Source organism: Boleophthalmus pectinirostris, unplaced genomic scaffold (genome assembly GCF_026225935.1).
Source record: "Boleophthalmus pectinirostris isolate CB_2022bp ecotype Guang Dong unplaced genomic scaffold, ASM2622593v1 HiC_scaffold_5, whole genome shotgun sequence".
NCBI classification, from domain to species: Eukaryota; Metazoa; Chordata; class Actinopteri; order Gobiiformes; family Gobiidae; genus Boleophthalmus; species Boleophthalmus pectinirostris.
The window spans coordinates 22241493-22261357 of record NW_026571404.1 but is presented as its reverse complement, the minus strand read 5'-3'; the positions used below and the strand labels follow the sequence as shown (position 1 = coordinate 22261357).

Sequence of the window (19865 nt, the reverse complement as noted above, 5' to 3'; positions counted from 1 at the left end):
TGAAATGGCTGTTTGACTGAAATAGACCCTGTTGTTCCCACACACTGCTGCTCACCGCTCTCCATCACGCAATTACCCACCATTCCTCCTTTTTGCAGTGTTTTTTCTTCCTCAGCCTTTGTAGCCGAGCTGCGGCGTTGTTTGGCATCCCTCCTCCTCTCCTCTCTTATCGCCTACCTGCATTCTTTTTCTCTCCATCGACATCAAATGAAGGAAGCCCCCTCCTTCTGCCCACTGCTTTTGCAAGCATTTGTTTGTTTCATGTTGGCTCCAAACTCAGAAAGTTGAGGCGTTTTGTTCAGGGACACACTGTTCACTTTTGCCAGCTTTAATTATGGATGCGAGGAAGAGGGCTTGCTATTCTCACTTCAATTATGGACTGTTCATTGGTTTGGGGTTCAGAAACAAGAGCAGAGAGGTGTGTTTATTTAGCTCTGTGGATCCTAGAAATGCACTATACAAAGATTACCTCTGATCTAAAACACATATGCTTTTTCCCTATTGTGCAGGCACCAGCGTTTTGAGAAGGCCTTCCTACTCGCTGTTGATTTGGAGGACAGAGACTTGTTTATGGTAAGTTGACAAATGGAACCAAACCAAAGAAGTCAGGCCATATTTTTATGATGCTTGAATTTTGTTGTGTAGGTAATCTTACATTTTTCATCAATCAATCCTATCAACACACCACATCTACTACACAACTCAGATAAGGCAAGGCCTTTCCACTTTAATGACCGTGCATCTAATTCTATGTGACATCTTAAAATTCCAGGATATATTTATATACTATTTTCCCAGGTTGGGCACACATTAAAATACAAAATACTTAAACAAAATAAAACAATGCAGTTATACACATTTAACACTCTCACTCATTTTCTCTCATGCAGTGTTGTGTGTTAAGTTCATTTTTTTCCTTTATATATATTTATTTGTTTTTGAAGCCTAATGTAGTGAAAAAATGCATAAGCTTAAGGAATTTTTTTTAATACGCAGATTGCATGTATAGATCAGTTAGAAAAGAACTAACATGCTACATTTGCCTGGAGTCTGCTGTGGAAAGTGTAGCACGTGTCACAAAGCAGGTGCGACCGCAGTCAGGGGCCCTATCTTTTCACTGCTTCTTTTGGCCTTAGCTTTAGCCTTTTCCTCTTCACTCATCTTCCCTCTAACCTGCTGCTCTCTCCTGCTCTCCAGCTGAAATGCTATTCTGTGTCTTTAACCCCCTTTTTTTCCGCGGGCCCCCTATTTTATTCAATGTTTCACCGACACCTAACACATTGATACAAACACGCAGACACTGGTTCCACTAAGTAGTGCTTCTGGGAAAGCAAACTGAATAGGTGGAGTCAAGCCTGTGGACCTTGAAGGAGTGCGGGGAGGCAGGGACCCATTCACACACACACTACTTTGACTTTGTGTGTGAATATATTATACTTATTCAAGCTGGCTCCATTCATGTAGGAGTCATGTTCTTTTTATCTAACTTATTATATTTCACATATTGAATCCAAAATCTTTGCGAATAATAATTGAAATTGTACAGAGTACTGTCACACTACCAGTATTGGGAAGTAAATGAATACATGTACTGAGAATACGCATTCTGAATACTAATTTGGAGTATTCTGGTACAGTTACTTTTTCATTTGGTGGTATTTAGAATATAGAATATTTTTTCTAAAATGAAAGGAATACATGGCAGTACTTAATCACTCAATCTGCTCTTGTGGTGCATGCAAGTGTAATTTTTCATTCTCTAATCAGTGATAAATAAACTGTGAAGCAAATATGAAGCTCTTTTAAATCCTATTTTGCGTGTTTACACCGTAATTTAAATGCAACTCGTTGTAAAAGTATTACACATACTGGCAAAAGAGAAATTCAATTTGTCAACTGGACAAAAGTTGTTTTTTTTTTTTGATTGAATATGTTTTGCAGCTCATTCAAGCTCCTTCTTCAGTGCTGAAGAAGCAGCTGCAATTCTACCTGGACAACTGAGGGATTTTACAAATATTCTGCATATTCAGAATACAGAACTCTGAATGGCCCATGTAACAGAATATATTACAGAATATATTTTAATTCAATATTCTGTACCTTAATACATTTTCAAAGTTTTCTTTCCATTACCAGTTAACCACATGCACAAAGGGTGTGACACATCTACAAGCTTAACTCCATTATTATGTCATTCCACATATTTTTACAGCACTGAAGCCCAGCCCCTTCAGTTATGAACTATGTGCACTGGTCCATTACATTGTCTAAACAAAAAGGACCTGAGGCAAAAGCCTAATATAATAATAAAACATAACCCTTTCTACTTACAGACTAATCTTCATTACTTTACTGTTAAATGTGCCGCATGTGACAGTCTGTATGAAGTGTGTGCACTCACTCACCAACTCAATATACCTGACTATCGTGATTTCACATTTTTTATAACCTTTGTTGGGTATAATTCCAAAAGTTATTCAAATAGATATTAAGCTACTGAACAGTGTCCCAGGCAAGAGGCATACTCCTGCAGAATAATGTAGAAATTAAGACATTTTTGAAGTTTAACTGCAATACCTTGGACTGGCTTGAGAAAGTGGAGTTTCATCAGTATGACTTTGTATGAGATTAAATATGGAATATAGAGAAATTAATTTATGTTTTTGGTTAAAACTTGTCTACCACCAAAATATAATGATTAACTCTTAATGCTAGTGTATTTGATTTAGTGAAACAATTATCCATTGCCTAAAAAATCTTGAATGTGCATTTTGCTGACCAAGTAACTTTTTAATCCAGATCTGTAACACTCTAAACCTTACAATGCTCACTTCAAACGAGCTATTTTTGCTTCAATGACCGCAGAGTGCACTGACCAAAAAAGCCAAAGGAAAAAGAAGACATTGACATTTCACCCTTTGCTCTCTGCCGTCCACTAATTAGGCTGTGTTGTTGCTTTAACCTGCTGCTTGGCTGATTGGGCCGGGGTGGAGGGGGTTAATGAGGGCAGCTCCCAGCCCTGTTAAAAACCATGTCAACTTCACTGTCTGCAAGAACTCAATAATGCACCATCGACCTGATCAAACGCACTCTAGCGCACGCATACAGACCCTTACCGATAACGTGCACACCTTCACCTCCGCCCAGCATGATACACCCCCAGCGCGAACCCCAGCCCCCCACCTCTCCCTTTACCCCATTGTTTCCATGCTAACAATAGAAGCCCTCCAAGCCCTTTACAAATAACAAACCTTTTGTTCAAGTGAAACACTTTAGTGTCAGGCTAAATTGAGGGGGAGGAGGAACTCGTGGCTGTGGGGGTGCGGTGGGGGGGTGGTCTCGTTGAAGGTAGGGGGTAAGTGAGTCGTTTGCATTTTTTTCTATAATTAAAGCTGTTCGGTGGCACCCTAATTAGTCTTTGATAATGAGTTGATAATGTAACCAATTAGGTCATTCGTCACTCATGACAATTTATTTTTCACCTCCCACTTTTTTTTTTTCACTTTATTCGTGTGTTTTGCTCTTGAGTAGCTTGTTAATTAAATCAAATAGTGTCATAGTGCAGTTCAGCATCTGCTCTTTTTACTGTTTCTTGTCAGATATAGCAATAATAAAGACTGCTGTGTCTAACACTTTCAGCCCATATCTTCTGTGCCAATCTGATGCCACAGGACATACAGACTGTAATAAGCTCATTGTTGTTGTTAACCTGTCTAATTAGTCTTATTATTATTATTAATCTGATAAAAGTATATAACAGATGTGCAGTATGTCCTGGGATTACACTGTACCACTGCTGATTAATGTAGATTTTTGCTATTGATTATTCAGCATTTTACTGTTGAGTATAGCAACGCATAGGTCAAATCATATCCCCTTTGTGTCCTAGAAATTGCAGCGTTACAATACATGTGATTACTGCTCATGTACACATTAAAGTGGCAGGTTTTCAATAATGTAAAAGGACAGCACTTTAAAAGCATTTGAAAGCCATGAATCAGATTGCTCAACATTTGATCTTGTCTGAGTGAATCTAGATCCTTAGCACAGAAAATCCATCTCATGTAGTTGATAATATGCTGTAAATGGCATTACATGATGTATAGACCTTAATCCTGTACGTTTGGCTCCATGCGTTGTTGAGCTCTATACTTCCTGTATTGAGATTATTTGACAGCCCAATATGCCGGACTGTGCACGCGCTGCATACACAGACCTGTCTATTGATGTGCGGCCACTTTGTACCCGTTAAACTAATCCCTCATTTATTGGAGGAAGCCCAAATATCAGTCAATATCAGGCTCTCAGTGTCCACCTCACCCCCTCCCTCCCTCAGAGTCCCACTGACGGCCTCTTTATAGGTGCAGTTAGCTGGCGTGCTGCAACCCCTAAAGCTCTTATATAAATAAGATTAGTGTCGCATTTGAGCGTCAGGGAATAAGAGGTGTAATATCTGATGGTTTTATATGCACTATTATTGTTATCCCTTCTTAGTCGGCCTGATACCCTCTCTCTCCCTCTCCTTACATTCGCTCGTTCGTTTATTCTTTGGCTGCCTCTCTCTCTCCTGATTCAGACAGTATTATGAGGAGCTAAGCTGTAATGTGGCAGCCTGCATCAGATGTTCATATTGTTTTCGCCTGTCTGTCATTTATTCTCGCTCATGAGAAAAGCTTTATACATTTACTGGTCTTTTATGAATACTTCCAACTACTGCTGTCACATTTTCATTTCATGTCACATTTTGCTACCTTTTAATGGAATTCTGCTCTATTTGTTATCAATTAGAAAGCCTCACTCATCTCTCATTGAGGGGCCATGTCCTTGTTCACTGGGGCTGAATTAGCCAGCTAAGTTCTTGGAGCCGATTTAGCTTCTTTTGAGGCCATTTTGTTGTGTGCCATTTTCACATTTCCTCCTAACTCTTCGCCACAGAGGCCAGGCTCCGCACTATAATTACCCAATCTGTTCCTATTCACACTCTTCAATTTCTGGCCCTCTTTCTCTCATTCGCTCCCACTCCCCCTTTTTGGAACCTCAATCTCTCACTGGTCCCCACCTCTTTTGGTAGGTAGCACCCCCTTTTGTGCCTCTGGGGGTACAAAAGCTGAGTTACAATATGGGGTATTAGGGCCGGGTGCAGGCCCAGCTGGGGGCTGGCTTTAGCCAGCTGAGGGTTATCCACGGCGAGCCCTGAGTCATGGCACTGATGTCCTGTGATGTCGCTGAGGCGGAAGACTTTGCTTAACGCGCTGTACCCTTTGATGGGCCCTCAGGCCCTGCATTCAGCCCTAGAGCCCCTTGTTGTGCTTAGGGATTGGAAAGCACCAGTTCAATCAATTTAGAGTGATCCCAAAACTAAGAAATATTTTTTACAACTTCCTAAAATCTTCTAATCTCCCACAATTTAGATTTGTATCACAAAAGTCATTTTTCAGTTGTAATAACATGATGTAAATTGTTGCCACTGGTTGTATTTAGAACCATATCTTATTATTATGGACTTTTAAGTTCTGTAAGTACAGTCTGTAAGTACAGTCTGTAAGTACAGTCTTGAGTTGACTTAAGGCTCTTAAGGCCCACATCAGAGCAGTTGACTGTGGTGAGGTTATTAATAAACACTAGTGTAGCCTTGAGCTTAAATGAAGGACCCTCAGACATCATTTAGAAATATTATCTCTGTTCACGGCTGTGTGAGACAGACAGAGATACAGAGCATACATACTGTTTCTAATATTGTCCCAGGCTTGTGTCATAATGTGCTTGGCTGGATACGTCTCTGCAGCAAGAGAATGCAAACGTTTTTAAAAGGTGACCAGTTTTCCGCCTCCTCTGCCGTTTTTGAAATGTGGCAGATAACATCCTCCCAGTTCAAAACGAGAGACGCGGCCGAGCGGGGGTGCCAGAGCAGGCTGATTTCAAAGTTTTTTTGAGGAAACGGCATTTCATCCAACCGGTGGTCTTTCTGATGTCAGCCTTCAAACGGCTCATTTTTTATTTCATCTGTTTCCTCCTTCTCCCTCTAAACACTGCCCCCCACTCCTCCAAAAAAACTATTGTCATTGGAGCCTAGATTCATTTTAGATTAACTTTCACATTCCTTTCTTTCTTCCATTACCTTCAAAGGACCTCCATTATGTCGCCAGCGATAAGGGTGAGGTGGTGCTTGCAGATGTGTCCAGGAGGAAAGCTAATGAAATCGAGGCCCGGGTCGACGCAGGTAAGAAAATCATGATTAACCACCAAAAAAAGTCTCGTTGTTCCCTCTTATATCTCAAATGTGTGCCGGACATTTGATAACCTTGCTAAATCCGGCAGTGACACCAACCGATCACATTTGACGCTGAACTTTAAATATCCTTTTTTGAAACTTTGAATTAATAAATGTGACCAGGAAGTCTGCATAGGGCTAGTTTTTTGTCATTACCAGGGGCTCTAGTGCTGCCCTTTGACAAACCCTCCTTAAAGTACATACCAGAGAGGATCAGGGCGAGTGTGTGTTTCTTGCACACACTATTACACACAAGTGCTCAGAGGGCAGACATGGGAGCATTTGAATTTGCCAGCGATTGAGATGAACATGTCTTTGAGTCCTTCATTGGTGTTTAAAACTGACCGCCGGGCTCTGTGCTTGCGCCAGGGTTTGCAAATGAAGCAAGAGAGAGGTATTTAACTCCACTGTATAAGGTCAAGCCCCCGAGGCAGCCCGCATGTTTGTGGCAGAATGTAAATAAGTGTTGGAGGAACTGCAAGGGCCCTCTCTATGCATGCAGGTGTTTTTAGGACTAATGGAACAGGCACGCTTCCCTCATAAGCCTCTTAATTATGTCCTTGATGATTTAGCCCCATCACCTGCAGCATGTCCTATCCTTGGACTGCAGCAGAGGAGCAGCGGCGGCGCGAAAACAGGAAGGAGGTGGGAAGATGGGACATAAGGAGGAATGACAGACAGAAGTGGAGGTTAAAACAATGAAAGGAAGCAAAGAAAGTAGGTAGATTGAAAGTTGAATCAAAGAAAATGATATAAAAAAGTAAGAAAGGATTGGAAACTTGCCTGAGGAGAGGGCAGACCTATGCTAATGCACAGCAGCACTGTTACTCAAACTAAACCAGAGATCTTTTTTGTTTCAATTCACAAAGCAATTAGCAATACTTAGGGGTGTCAAATTATTGCATTAATTGTGATTAATTAATTACAGTCATATTTATTGCGTTATGTTTTTTAATCGCGTTAATCTCATTTTTAATCTCTAACTTTACTGTTTCTGTATGCAAGTTGCTTTATTATAAAACCTGTTTTTATGTGTTGTTGGGACAACAACAACACACACACACAAAAAACAAAAAACTATTTTTTTTATTTCGGTAATTCCACTCATTGCCTGAAACCCACACAAAACGCGCGCAGTAAAAGCGATGTAAACGTCATGTTAAGGTTGGCGGCGTCAGTCGCACAATGGACGAGGTGGAAGAGCCAGTAGAACAGAGGCAGCAGTGCACAGGTAAAAACACATTCGTGTCTTGGAAATTATTCTCCCGACGTGAAATATAAAAGAAAATAACAAATATAAAATCGCCTACAACTTAAATGTCACTGGTGAAAACAACCTGCATAGACTGATGTCTGCACTACTGTCCTATAGTGACCTGCCACATGAGGGGACACGCACACAAACACACACAAACACAAACACACACCTTCATCATCGTCATTAACCTGAGAACGCGCGGACCACGTTTCCTTCCGTAGTTACTGCGCGGACACCGACGTGCTCCCGTGAGCCGTGTGTGGATCGTGTTTTCTCGCGTACGGTTCCTCCTGTGCGCCTCTAAACCAGGACTAATCCAGTCCAGGACTAAACCAGGACTAAACCAGGTCTAAACCAGGACTAATCCAGGACTAAACCAGAACTTAAACCAGGACTAAACCAGGACTAAACCAGAACTTAAACCAGGACTAAACCAGGACTAAACCAGAACTAAAATCAGAACTAAAATCAGAACTAAAATCAGAACTAAAATCAGAACTAAAACCAGAACTAAAACCAGGACTAAACCAGGACTAAACCAGAACTAAAATCAGAACTAAAACCAGAACTAAAACCAGAACTAAAACCAGGTTTAAACCAGGTCTAAAACAGGACTAAACCAGGACTAAACCAGAACTAACACCAGGACTAAAACCAGGATTAATCCATTCCAGGACTAAACTAGGACTAAAGTAGGACTAAAGCAGGTCTAAACCAGGACTAAAAGCAGGACTAAAACCAGTGATCTCATATATATTTCTCTATCAATAATATTTTTAATATGGTTAAGGAAAGACTGGACTTTTTATTGTCTTTAAGTAAACAAAAGATTTTCTCGTCTTTGCTACTTTACAGCAAACAGTTTCTTATTCATGGAGACTTGGGCTCAACAGCCAAATTGGAGAGATTTGTTAAACAATAAATGACTTCATAAAGTCACTTTTTTAAATCTATATCAGTCTTTTGATCTGCCACAATAATGTAATAATGAATTTAAATGAAAATACCTCAAATTGAAGGCTTTTCTCAGCAATTTTCAGGTGAGATTAAAATGAGATTAAAAAAATTGAGAGATTAATTAATTATGATCTGTAATTAATTAATCTCTCAATTTTTTTATCGCATGACAACACTAGCAATACTATGTGCAACATCTCAAAATAATAAATAAATAAATAATATCATATTTTGTGCACCAGCATTTAATGAAGAATTTTAAAATCCAATGTCATTATGAGGTTAACTGACTACTCAACTAAAATAATAATCTTTTCTGGTGGAGTATCTGGCACCTGCTTGTCACCATACAGATATTATAGCTTTGACTGGAATGTTCCACAGTATGGCATTAAAGTTCGTTATTTTACAGCATTTATTTAATTACAGGTGTTTCTAGTATAATAATTCTTCTTCCCTATTGTGAGCAGGGTTGCCGCTCTGCAAATTTGTATCTTGGCCCCTGTCACCACCTGTATCCACGAAGATACCGGTAGATAAATTTAATGCCATACTGTTGAACATTGCAGGCAAAGAATAGCATCACCTTTAGAGACCAGCAGAAAAGTTTCATAGTGTATCTTTAAGTAATATCCTCTGTGTGTTCTGATGTGAGCAGATTTGTGGTATATGCGGTGTGGACACATGGAACACTTTATCTCAGTGAAAAAGACAAGTCATGAATAATGAGTGGTTCCTGTCAGGCTCAGGCCTCCAGTGAACAGGTGTCTCACTTTACACATTATTGGACTGGCGTTAATGCATCTAGTTATACAAAAGGAAGCAGGTATCTAGGAAAAACCACTGATGTGTCAATAGACCAGTAACCCCTGGAGACATGCTTGCGTTGATGCGTTTTCTCTCACTGCTCTCTTGTGCTGGACGCCTTTTGGGTGGGAACTGTTTGGAGCGGTCTGTATCCTGCATGAACACAGTCGTCAAACTAGAGCTAGTCATGAGCAAGCAAACAAAACCAAATCCACACACAGTTAGAAGGCAAATAGGGCGCCACCTTCAGCGGTATCCTGGTGTCTTCTTCCTGAAACAATGGAGCAACTTCATGTCAGTGTCATGAGACAAGCAAACAAAAGGGAAAACGCAAATATATGTGACAAAGGTTCAATTGTACCTGCACTACTACAACAGGTGAGAAAAGAGAGGACTGCAACTGTCACTCTGAAACAACAGCCTATTACACTGAACATCCAAAATAATGTATTGCTTAAAAATGGTGTATCAAAGTATTTATGTAAAAAATCATCTAAAACCGCTACTGCTATTGCTGGTGCGACCTGCAACTACTACCACAGGTCCCATTATCAGTACTACTACTACAAAATGTGTCACTTATTAAATTAATTATCACTTAAAGATGTACTATAGAAGTTTTTGGTTGGGGGTCTGTCACCTGCTTGTTTCTATGGATATGTCGTTGCTCTCTCTGGAATGTTACACAGTATGACATGAAACAGCTCTACCTTACATTTATTAATGAATGAATGAATGAATGCTAGTAGTATGTCTGCGTGACATTTATTTTTATTTATTATAGAAAATAAATATTTACTTTTTGTATTATATCTATGTATTTACATTTTCTGCACATGTTCTATGCATTACTATCTGAAAAAACTTTCATTCATTCATACCTTACATTTATTAAATTACAGGTGGTTTTCTAGCTCAAATATTCTGACTGTGAGCAGGGTTTCCTCTCCACGGTCTGTTGTCTATGAAATATAAAAGTGAAATATTCCAGACAAAGCAATAAAATCTTCATGGAGAAAAGCATTTGATGGACCCTCCACCAGAAAAGTTACACAATGCACCTTTAACTGCACTAAAATAAGAAGTATTTAACCCCATTTAGAGAAATCTAAATGTATTGATCATGTATGTATGATAATCAAAATTATAGTATATATTTCTAGACTTCCTCTCTAAAGAAATCGTGTTCAACGTCCCAGTTAACACCCCTGTTGTGCGGAACCGAAATTTAGGGTCTTGTTTTTATCAGTCTGTTCATCGTCTATAGATAAAATTTGTCCCTACACACATTGCAGATCTTTTTATTGTAGGAGTAAAAAAAAACATTTTCAAAACTGCTACATGCAAAACATTGTGAGTCCCAATGCATACTATAGAGACGCTTTTACTGTAAATAGCATTAGCACAGTCAGAATCACAAGTTTTATTCAGACTAGATTTGTTCAGCATCATGTCGACACGAGCTGGTCTGTAAATCAGATTGGACAGCGACACAGTATCTGCTCATATTCATGCGCTTGTATTGTACAGCCTCACGAGGAGGGATCACACAATGGAACACACATTTGAGCTTTGCAATGCTTCCTTTTAGAACAGCTTCGGAAATCGCTTATAGCTGTCTGGCTGACACGTGTGTTGATTCGGATAGATACGGTATTGTGCAAAACAGAGTAGCGAACAAGTGCGCGGGAAGGCCTCTCTATCTCCATCCTTTGAGCTGCGCTTTCTGCCAAGAGAAGAAGCCAAGTTGGTTGCCGGTTCGTCTGTCTCCCCCTCACAAAGCCTGATGTGACTGCAGGGCCTTTCAGTTGGGCAAAGAGACAAGAGCTTTATCTTAAGATCCACTTCTCCACCTCCTCGCGCTCTCTCTTTTCTGGGTCCTTATGGAAAAAAGCCTGTTAGCTCCGGTGGGAGGGTGAAGAAAGGATGCGTTTGTTTCTGCACTCCCCTCCCTCCCTCGGTGATTCCACTCACACCATCTCCAATCATGTTCGACTTGTGTCTTGCTATAAAAACTTTTGGAAATGCCATTGTTAATGCTTCAAAGAGCAAAGGAGAAGCTTAAGCCCACATTCAGACTATAGTTCCACTGAGGCGTGCTGATATGAAAGGTGGATAAAGTTTACAGAGCTGCACATTAAATTTAGAATGTGTTTTTAAAGATTATTTGAACAAAATCTATTCAATATTCATCAATAACACTTACAGTAAAGAACGAAGAAAGAGTTTGTTTTTTTTAGGTGAATTCCTATAAAGCCTGGCATGACAGGGCAAACTGACTCCTGCTCCCCATCTGGAAGTATGACATCATCACTTCTACAATATCAAAGGTGCACTGTAAAGGTGCACTCATTTTTTTTTTTTCTCAGTGTAGTATAAACTTTACAATCTTGCATGTATTCAATTACAGCAATAGTGATTGCAATAAAATACTTTGTGGTTTCACCCGCTTGTCTCCATGGAGATTTATGCCATACTTTGGAACATTCCAGGCAAAACAATAACCACCTCCCAGAAGACTAGACCATATCAAAACTTCCACATGAAAACATCTTCAAATCTCACCAGATCTAGGATTTATAATGACAATATTTCTTATGTACAGTGGTAATTTGAAAAGCCAACTGAAGTTTCCATATATAGAGTGTAAATGTCTGCATTAATGTCTCTGGTGTTTGTTGACAGACTTTGTGAGTGGTGCTAACAGTGAGCCTGCTCCCAGCCTCGGGGACAGACAGACAGAGAGGAACCAGAATGCAACAGGACCCTCACAGCCGTCCGCTCCCACAGCGCGGTGAGTGTGTGTGCTCATCATGTTACACTACATGTATGTTAGCTTTTATGGCATGTTCTGTTTATTCAAGCCCATTATTGTCCAAGCACGGCAGACATCTCAACAGCACTGTTAATGCAATAGACTGGGTTCACGTGACACCCATGTTTTAAAATGAAGGTGGAGGTCAAAATATTTTTTTTTATCTGATTTATTATTAACACCTCAACACAGTCAATCCACATGAAAGAAACACTGTCATACAACACAAATGAACTAAGGAGAAATGCATTGCTTTTAAAAGAAATAGCCAAAGTTATTGTACCATCTGGCAGGGGAGACTGCCGAGGAAACTAGCCTTTTGGCTAATTCAGGTACATTTCTTGTATGTTTATTTAATGTACACTGTCCCACTGAAAAATAAAAAATAATAAATTGTTTTTTTGTCAGGAATTGTGCCCACAGACTTGCAATTGTAAACTTTTGGCTTTAAGTCATTTCAAATGACAAGAATCAAGCCTTTGTAATAACAATAATAATAATGCCACTTATATACCACCAGTACCACAAAAAACATATAAAGCTAATTTTACTACAGAATTCTGACCTGCCCTCTTAGTATTAATATACTGGTAGTAATTGTCTCATGAAGCCAACATGTTTTACAGTATAGTCACTTTTTAAAGTACAACAATTAACATCTATCTATTATTTAGGCACTATCATAATTGTGTTCATTCAGCAGCTGGTAGTTTGTTAATGTCATCATGATTTAATATCAGTTTAGCTCGCTTAAAAGTACACTGTGTAACATTTCTAATGGAGGGTCCACTGTCTGATATCTCCATGGAGATGTTATTGCTTTGTTTAGAATGTTCGCCGCTTCACTACAAGTCAGATCTGTGTAGAGTCACCCCTATTCATAGAGAGAATAACTGAATTTTTGAGCAATAGAAAAACATGAACAAATGCTAAATGGAAATATTTAAAGTCATACCATGGACATTCCAGGCAAAGCAATAACGTTTCCATGGAGACAAGTAGGTGGTAGACCTTCCACCAGAAAAGTTGCTCAGTGCACATTTAAGGTAAGAAAAAAATGCCAGCTCTGATATGATTTCACCTGATGGAAAAGCATGAAAGTTATGTGAAGCCAAGCTAAGTCCACCAGAGTACGACTCAGTAGGGACCAGTGGAAAGAACCAAATGAGTCTAACGGCAACTGTGAAGTGTCCCTCAAGTGTGACATCTCAAATCCACATCAGTACATGGTCTGACACTTAAAACTGAAGTTATTGAGCCCCATTATAACTGTTCCAGTCTACAGTACTCTCCTCGCTCTGGTGTGTGGACTTTTTACACATCTCACATAACACTGGGCGATTGTACTGCTTCTGTTTTGGGCCTAGATGAATGACATGCTGAAACACTGTGACTAAAACCATCCTCTCTTTTGTCTCTCACATACAACAGAAATATAGCCATCCGTGCATTATATTGGGATGAGTGGGGCAGCGGTGGAGGGGCTGGTCGTTGTCATAGCCACACTAACATATTGGAGTATTTATATAGGATTTGCGTGTATTAGACAAAAAGGCGCTCTTGTTCTTTTCATCCTCATAGGCTTTTCATGGGTGTTTGACTGTAACACTGATGACTCTCACCACTGCGCCCCCTCCATCCATCCCAAATCCCTTCCTATCAGCCAATTTAAACAAGCTGGGCCCTGTGAGTGAGGAGACACAGAGATGCTGCTAAGCTCTTTTTTAAAAACTGTAAAAAGGAATAAGAATGCTAGAGAAAAGAGTGGTAAAGAGGGTTAGGGCAATTTGGCAACCAACCGCCCAGCGCACTTCCCCAGGTCTTTCCCCGCATCAACAACATTGGCGAAGAAAGCAGATCCCCAAACAGTCCCACAGATAATGGCCATAGAGGGGAAAAAAGACAAAAGCCATTGCGTTTTTATTGCACAATTTCGCCCCTTTTTCTGTTAGAATACGCTTTATATCAGAGCCTCTTCGTAATCTGGTCTCTGATGAAGTTTCATTGTTTGTCATGTGAAGCCAGTGACAGCTTAACTGAGATGGAGTAGGGGAGGCATTATAGCGCAGGCGTTTTCCCGTTTGGCTCGGTGAGAAAAGAGCAGAGAAAACAGACGGAGGAGAGCACAATAGCAGTTTGGGGGCTCCTCGCTGCATTCCCACATTCCCAAATCCAACTCCAGCGCACGAAGGAGAGAGAGAGCTGGAAACTGGGCAGCATCCCAATAAACTGCTTCTGTGATTGCTGCTGGTCCTTCTCTGCAAAACTGTGACTATTTTCAGGTTTGACACACAACAGAGAAAAGCTGATTATTACTTTGAGAAACAGAAAATGAGATCAGATATTCTATGGCGCAGCATCTCCAATATCAAAACACAACAGCCTAAAATCTGGCAATGGCCCACTTTGTTGTAATGAACCCAAAGCTCAAAACTCAGTAAGATCTGGTCCATATTAGTTCAACACAAGTGCTAACCTTTTGCCTTTGCTGTTTTCTTTATGAAGTTACCGAAAAGTGAGTGAGAGAAGTCAAGTGCCTGAAAGCCTCCGAGTGACAGTGAGCAGCCATGCCTTCAGGACTCTCAGACTCACAGGTATGCCTGACCTGTCTGTGGGAAAATACTTCACTAAGATGACCTATGGCCCACAAACGTACTCACATTTTCAGAGTTTGAGTTGGATTCAACACTATATGTTATTACTTTACAAATATTTATCTGGATAGCCCCAAGATCTGTCTTTCTTAGTTTTTCTACTAAACTATCAGACGTTATCTGCCGCCCAACTGTCAAAGACTGAAGGCATCAACCCTATTAGAGTATTAGACACATCCAGAGTCAACTTGGGTCACCTGCAACAGTGTTTTCTCATAACACCAGTGGTTCTTTTTATACAACAATATCTCCTGCTGTGTTTAATAAAAAAAAACATGTCATGGAAAAACTGCCTACAGGTCTTTGTACAGGCCACTGCTTTGGTTTCTCTACATCTTCCATCACTCACAAATATGGAGTGTTTTGACCTGTTTTTTTAATCTAATAATTAAAAAATGTTCACTTTGTGTTTGGACACTTTTTTTTGCTGTTACATCAACTGTCTGTGTGTTTTTCTGTTGGTGGTGAACAGCGTCAGACTGGTCTGACTGGTCTGCTCAGGGTGACCGGTTGCCCCTCTGTAACTCCACTGTAACGTGGATCTGATGCTGTGGCTCCGTCTCATGTGCAGTTGATTTTGCATTCAGCACACAGACTCTTATTATTGACTGAGCCACACTTGGCACATCTTTGATCATACAGAAGGGCCATAGAGGAAATCCCATAGCCTATTTATCTACAGTGTAGTGTGATCTATGTCCAAGAAGACTCTACCTTATTAGTGACTTGCCATTTTATTAGTCTAAAATATACTGAAGTAAAACAACAGAGCCACACTGTGTTCATTACATGCATTTTTTTTTTACTCCACACTCCTTAACCCCCCAAAAACCTGAACATATGAAATATGACTTGCTGTCTACTATAAGGCAGTTATTGTTGTAAGCCGTGCTCTGATTCTCATATGACATTGTGTGTCCCTCTGCACATTTAGCCTGAGTGCTTTTGTCTTGCGCCTCATGACTCACTGGTCATTTAGGTAAACCACTTTAGGAAAACATGGCCTCTCCTTGGCTCTTACCTCCCATTCCTTCTGTGCCCTCCATTTTAATAATTTAATTTTTTCAGGTTGATTAGCATTGGTCTTTTCACTGTTCGCACTCTGTCATTTGATAATCCGGACTGTAGGCTATTGTAGGGAATTTGCATCCGCATTTTAAATGAGTGTAAAAGGCACGGCTGGGTTTTAATGTCAATCATAAACTTATTAAGGCAGAGCTCAGAGCCACAGATGCAGGTGAGTGATGCAGGGTTACATTTTTGAGGGAGCGATCTGCTTGTATGTGCCTCATCACACTGGACTCAGGCCCCAATAATGTGCTTTACTCAGTTTATTTTGTTTTGTGGTTTGATTTCCAGGTGTTGCAGAAGGTGACAAAGCCAGTGCAAGTGTGAGTTAATGAACCAATTCCCTTTCTAACTGAACATTACATTTGTTATAATGAGAAATGCTCTAATTTATTTTAGTAAATGTACAGTAATAATAATTGACAAAACATGCATTGTGGGTTTGTATTGACTTTATATTAGTCACCAGTTAATGTATGAGTTCTTATGACCTTATATTGTTCTTAAGTAAGTGATGAGTAAAGGTTATGTAATTTATCTCATCACATTATTTATTCTTTAAAATATTGATCATTACTCATAGTAATTTATCATTAACATTAGTAGACTTTGTAACATTACATACTTAAACATTTCTACATGAAATATCTATTTTTGAAATTGATTAAAAGTGTTTTTTTTTTTTTTTTTTAGGAAGAAGAAGACCCTGGGACCCTTCGAGTGGTGCATTTAGGAATGGTTTGACAATGCACAATTATAGTTATATATTTTTTAGAGTTGTAATGTATGTTTTTTGCAGATATAATATTGTGTTGGAGAGGTAATAGTGTTAAGAATACATATTTCACTCTTAGATGTCGCAGTATATTTTTTGGTTTTATGGTAGTAAAAGTATTTATGATAATACTTTACTGTTCCTATCAGCCAAAACCATGGCACATGTCTTAAAGTGTAAACTCAGGTGCAACTTAATGCAAACATTACCATTTTGCATTTATAAAACATGACTGTGTTTAAGCCTTACCATTAATAAGAAGGCAAAATAAAAGCTGCTATTATACTTCCATCAGCTCTGATATTCAATACATTTACTATGTGTGTGCTCCACTCGTGTGTGTGTGTGTGTTGGCCAAGATTACGGGCCACAGTTTTATTCATGAACAGGAGCCAACCCGCGACTTTAAAGCATTGCGCGGAGCCCCTTTCCTGAACAGCAGCCATGGCCGTGTCAGAGCTGTCGACGCGCCGCGCTCAGCCACTAATCTGACAGCGCCGCGCGAGCCCTAATCCCCCACTGTATCGTAATCTATTTACTTTGCATTCTAAGAGGATTTCCACCAAAAAATATACAAGAAGCGATGTTGGGAATGGACAGAAGATCAGCCAGGATGCTTTGCTTGCTTCCCTTTTTTGTTTTGTTAGCTTTAAAAAATCATTGTATGTTTTTTGGGGAGTCAATTCACGGCGAGAGAGATGGGTGAAAGGAATTACATTTGTGACTGATACTAATACTTCTCTTATGTAAACATCAAAATGCAGTGTTTCCTTTCGGATGATACAGTCACACTACAGAGGCTGCTGGTGATAAGTGGCATCTGTCTCTGCCTTTAGTGCATCTCTTGACACGTTCATAATTTACAGACCCAGGCAGTATTATCTTGCGATTGTTTGACTTGACAGCTCGAATAAAAGCTGCAAAATTGCTTAACATCCAAGCACAAGTTACTCCCATGTAAGCTATGGCCTACACAGAGTAGCCCCCGTTGACATGCAAACAGTGAAATCTGTTCTGTCATAACACTAAACAAAGTAGATGACTGCATGCTCTGCTCAGTTACCCTTTAAGCAATTATGTCAGCTTTGTAAATCAAATGTAGTTATGCCTCATTTAAAATGTGGCCAGCAGCTCATTGTGAAAACACTGCCTTTCGCTCAAATCTTGTATCTGTAGAGATGACTTGAAGAGATAGGCTTATTAGTGGTATTAACATACTGTGTGGAGCTGGAACGGCCTTGTTAACATTTGGAAATGAATCAAGCCTACAGCACTCACTTTTATCAAGGTTCACTGTTTTTTCTACTTCCTCAACAGCTCACAGTGTTTCTACCCAGACCTTATCACAGCTAATGATGCCTCTGATTGCACTGAAATGCTCCCCTCAGGCTCTTTGTGGTAAAGGTTTGTTTTACGCACACAATAACATAATAGACAAATATCCCAGCATGCCTCAGGGCAACAGGGAGAGTACAAATTAACCACAGATGAGAATTTGAATTAAATGAAGTGCAATAAAGTGATTGGTCTTACTGATTAAGAACACAACACCAAAAAACATTATTTGAAGATTTTTAGATGGATAGAAATGCCCATAATGATTTGCCTAAGATTTGCGTTATTTTCTTTCCTGTTATTTACATACATCGTTAAAAAGCCAGATGCTCTTCCTGAGACTACCCTGTTCATTTCATAGTTATATTTCACCTTAAAGCTTTATTGCTGCTAACTCCAGTAATTTCCTTTTCATTTCTCCGGTCAGGCAGTGCTTCTTACAGCATATTTTTAAGGTCAAAGGTTGTGCCATTTTAAGACAATAGTACATTGCCTCTACATTTGAGAACCACGCTGTTGTTTTCAGTCATTGCTTTTGGATTAGTATGTGGAGAGAAATTGACCACTTGCAAATAATGAGTCTCCTAAATAAACAAGGAAATAGTGAGTGAAGAGGTGATGCCTGAAGGCCAGTGAGTCTTGTGCTAAGCCTTCGCAGGGCTGGAGTGGAGCAGGCATGTTGGGACACAGGACAGGGTACATCCTTTCCACATGAGATAATATGGGCTCTTTTTAAATACCTCTTCTTTTCGTCCTGCTTTTGTCCCCCAAACACAACTGATACACAGTACGGAGGAGGGCTTGGCCATCCTTTCTCCAAGCAAGAATACCTCATACTTTTCGTCTATTGAAGATATGTCTTAATAAATTAAAGATAAATAACCACTGATGTTCCCTAAAACTATTAATAGACTAAAACAATAGAATAAAATTATTAATAATCTCAGGATTTGTATAGTCTAGCTGAGTTTCTGGTGACAACACAACATTTAATAAGCCAATATTATTTAATACAGATGGGGGCAGTTAAACTTAATATTGTTGAAATGCTGTTTTTTAATGTATTAGTGAGTTCTAGGGTTTAGTCGCTACTAGAAACTCTCAGGTTCAGCATTTGCATTTGTGACTTTACTTTCTGAATATTTCTAATGAAAATACTATGTGATCAATAGAAAAATCTGGGAGTTTGACATCATTTACATTCCAAAGTCCCATTTTGTGTTTTGTTTGACTGGGTGTTTGTGCCTGTTCTGAGCACATACATGTTCTTATGTTTTATGCTTTCTTTGGACATTTTGACTGAAAAAAAAAAGAAAAAGAAATTGTTCTTTCAACGTTTGTTATGGTCTTTTTTATTATGGTGTCCCTCAGCCTTCTTTCCACTCAGTTTGGTCACCTGTGCTTGTGCTTAAAGAGGATTCTGACAAAGCACTTTCTTCTGTGTACATGTGTACACTTATGTGTACATGAATACCCAGCGCCTCATGTCATATAGGTGACTGAGCTGCATTTTCCACTGACTATTGGCCACCTGGACTCAGCTGTGAAATGGGTAGTGCTGGTGTAGGTTTGAAGATGTACAAGGCGGTTTTCTATAAACCGAAGAATGGTGTAAGATGGATTAGGACTTTTACTCGTCACATGTGACTTAATATAAGGCCTGCAATGAGACTGTTAAAATGAACTGTCACATAACAAAGCAGAGAAACCAGAGAAGTGGCCTGACTACTCCCATGTCGTGTACAGTTGACCCAGTGCTAACCTGGTAAGTAGAATCCTGCTGTATCACCTCTCACTCTCTATGAACACACCAGGATGCCAAGTCTGGCCACAATCAGCAGCCAATGAGCAAAAAGCACTTGTTTTTTCAGCACATACATTAGACAGGGAGTAGCCCGAGCATGCAGGCTGGTATCAGAGATCTG

General features: G+C 39.7%; 1 protein-coding gene across 3 annotated transcripts in view; it reads left to right on the top strand.

The window, feature by feature from the left end:
* Positions 1-16899, top strand: part of wdpcp (WD repeat containing planar cell polarity effector) — a 48726-nt gene extending 31827 nt beyond the window's left edge. For all 3 annotated transcript variants that reach the window (XM_055162355.1, XM_055162354.1, XM_055162356.1), the window contains 6 exons: positions 510-573; positions 6127-6220; positions 11979-12087; positions 14614-14702; positions 16122-16153; positions 16524-16899. In XM_055162355.1, the coding sequence (XP_055018330.1) occupies positions 510-573; positions 6127-6220; positions 11979-12087; positions 14614-14702; positions 16122-16153; positions 16524-16574 (439 nt within the window). In that variant the 3' untranslated portion in view covers positions 16575-16899. The remainder of the gene's footprint in view (positions 1-509; positions 574-6126; positions 6221-11978; positions 12088-14613; positions 14703-16121; positions 16154-16523) is intronic.
* Positions 16900-19865: the final 2966 nt, after the last annotated feature.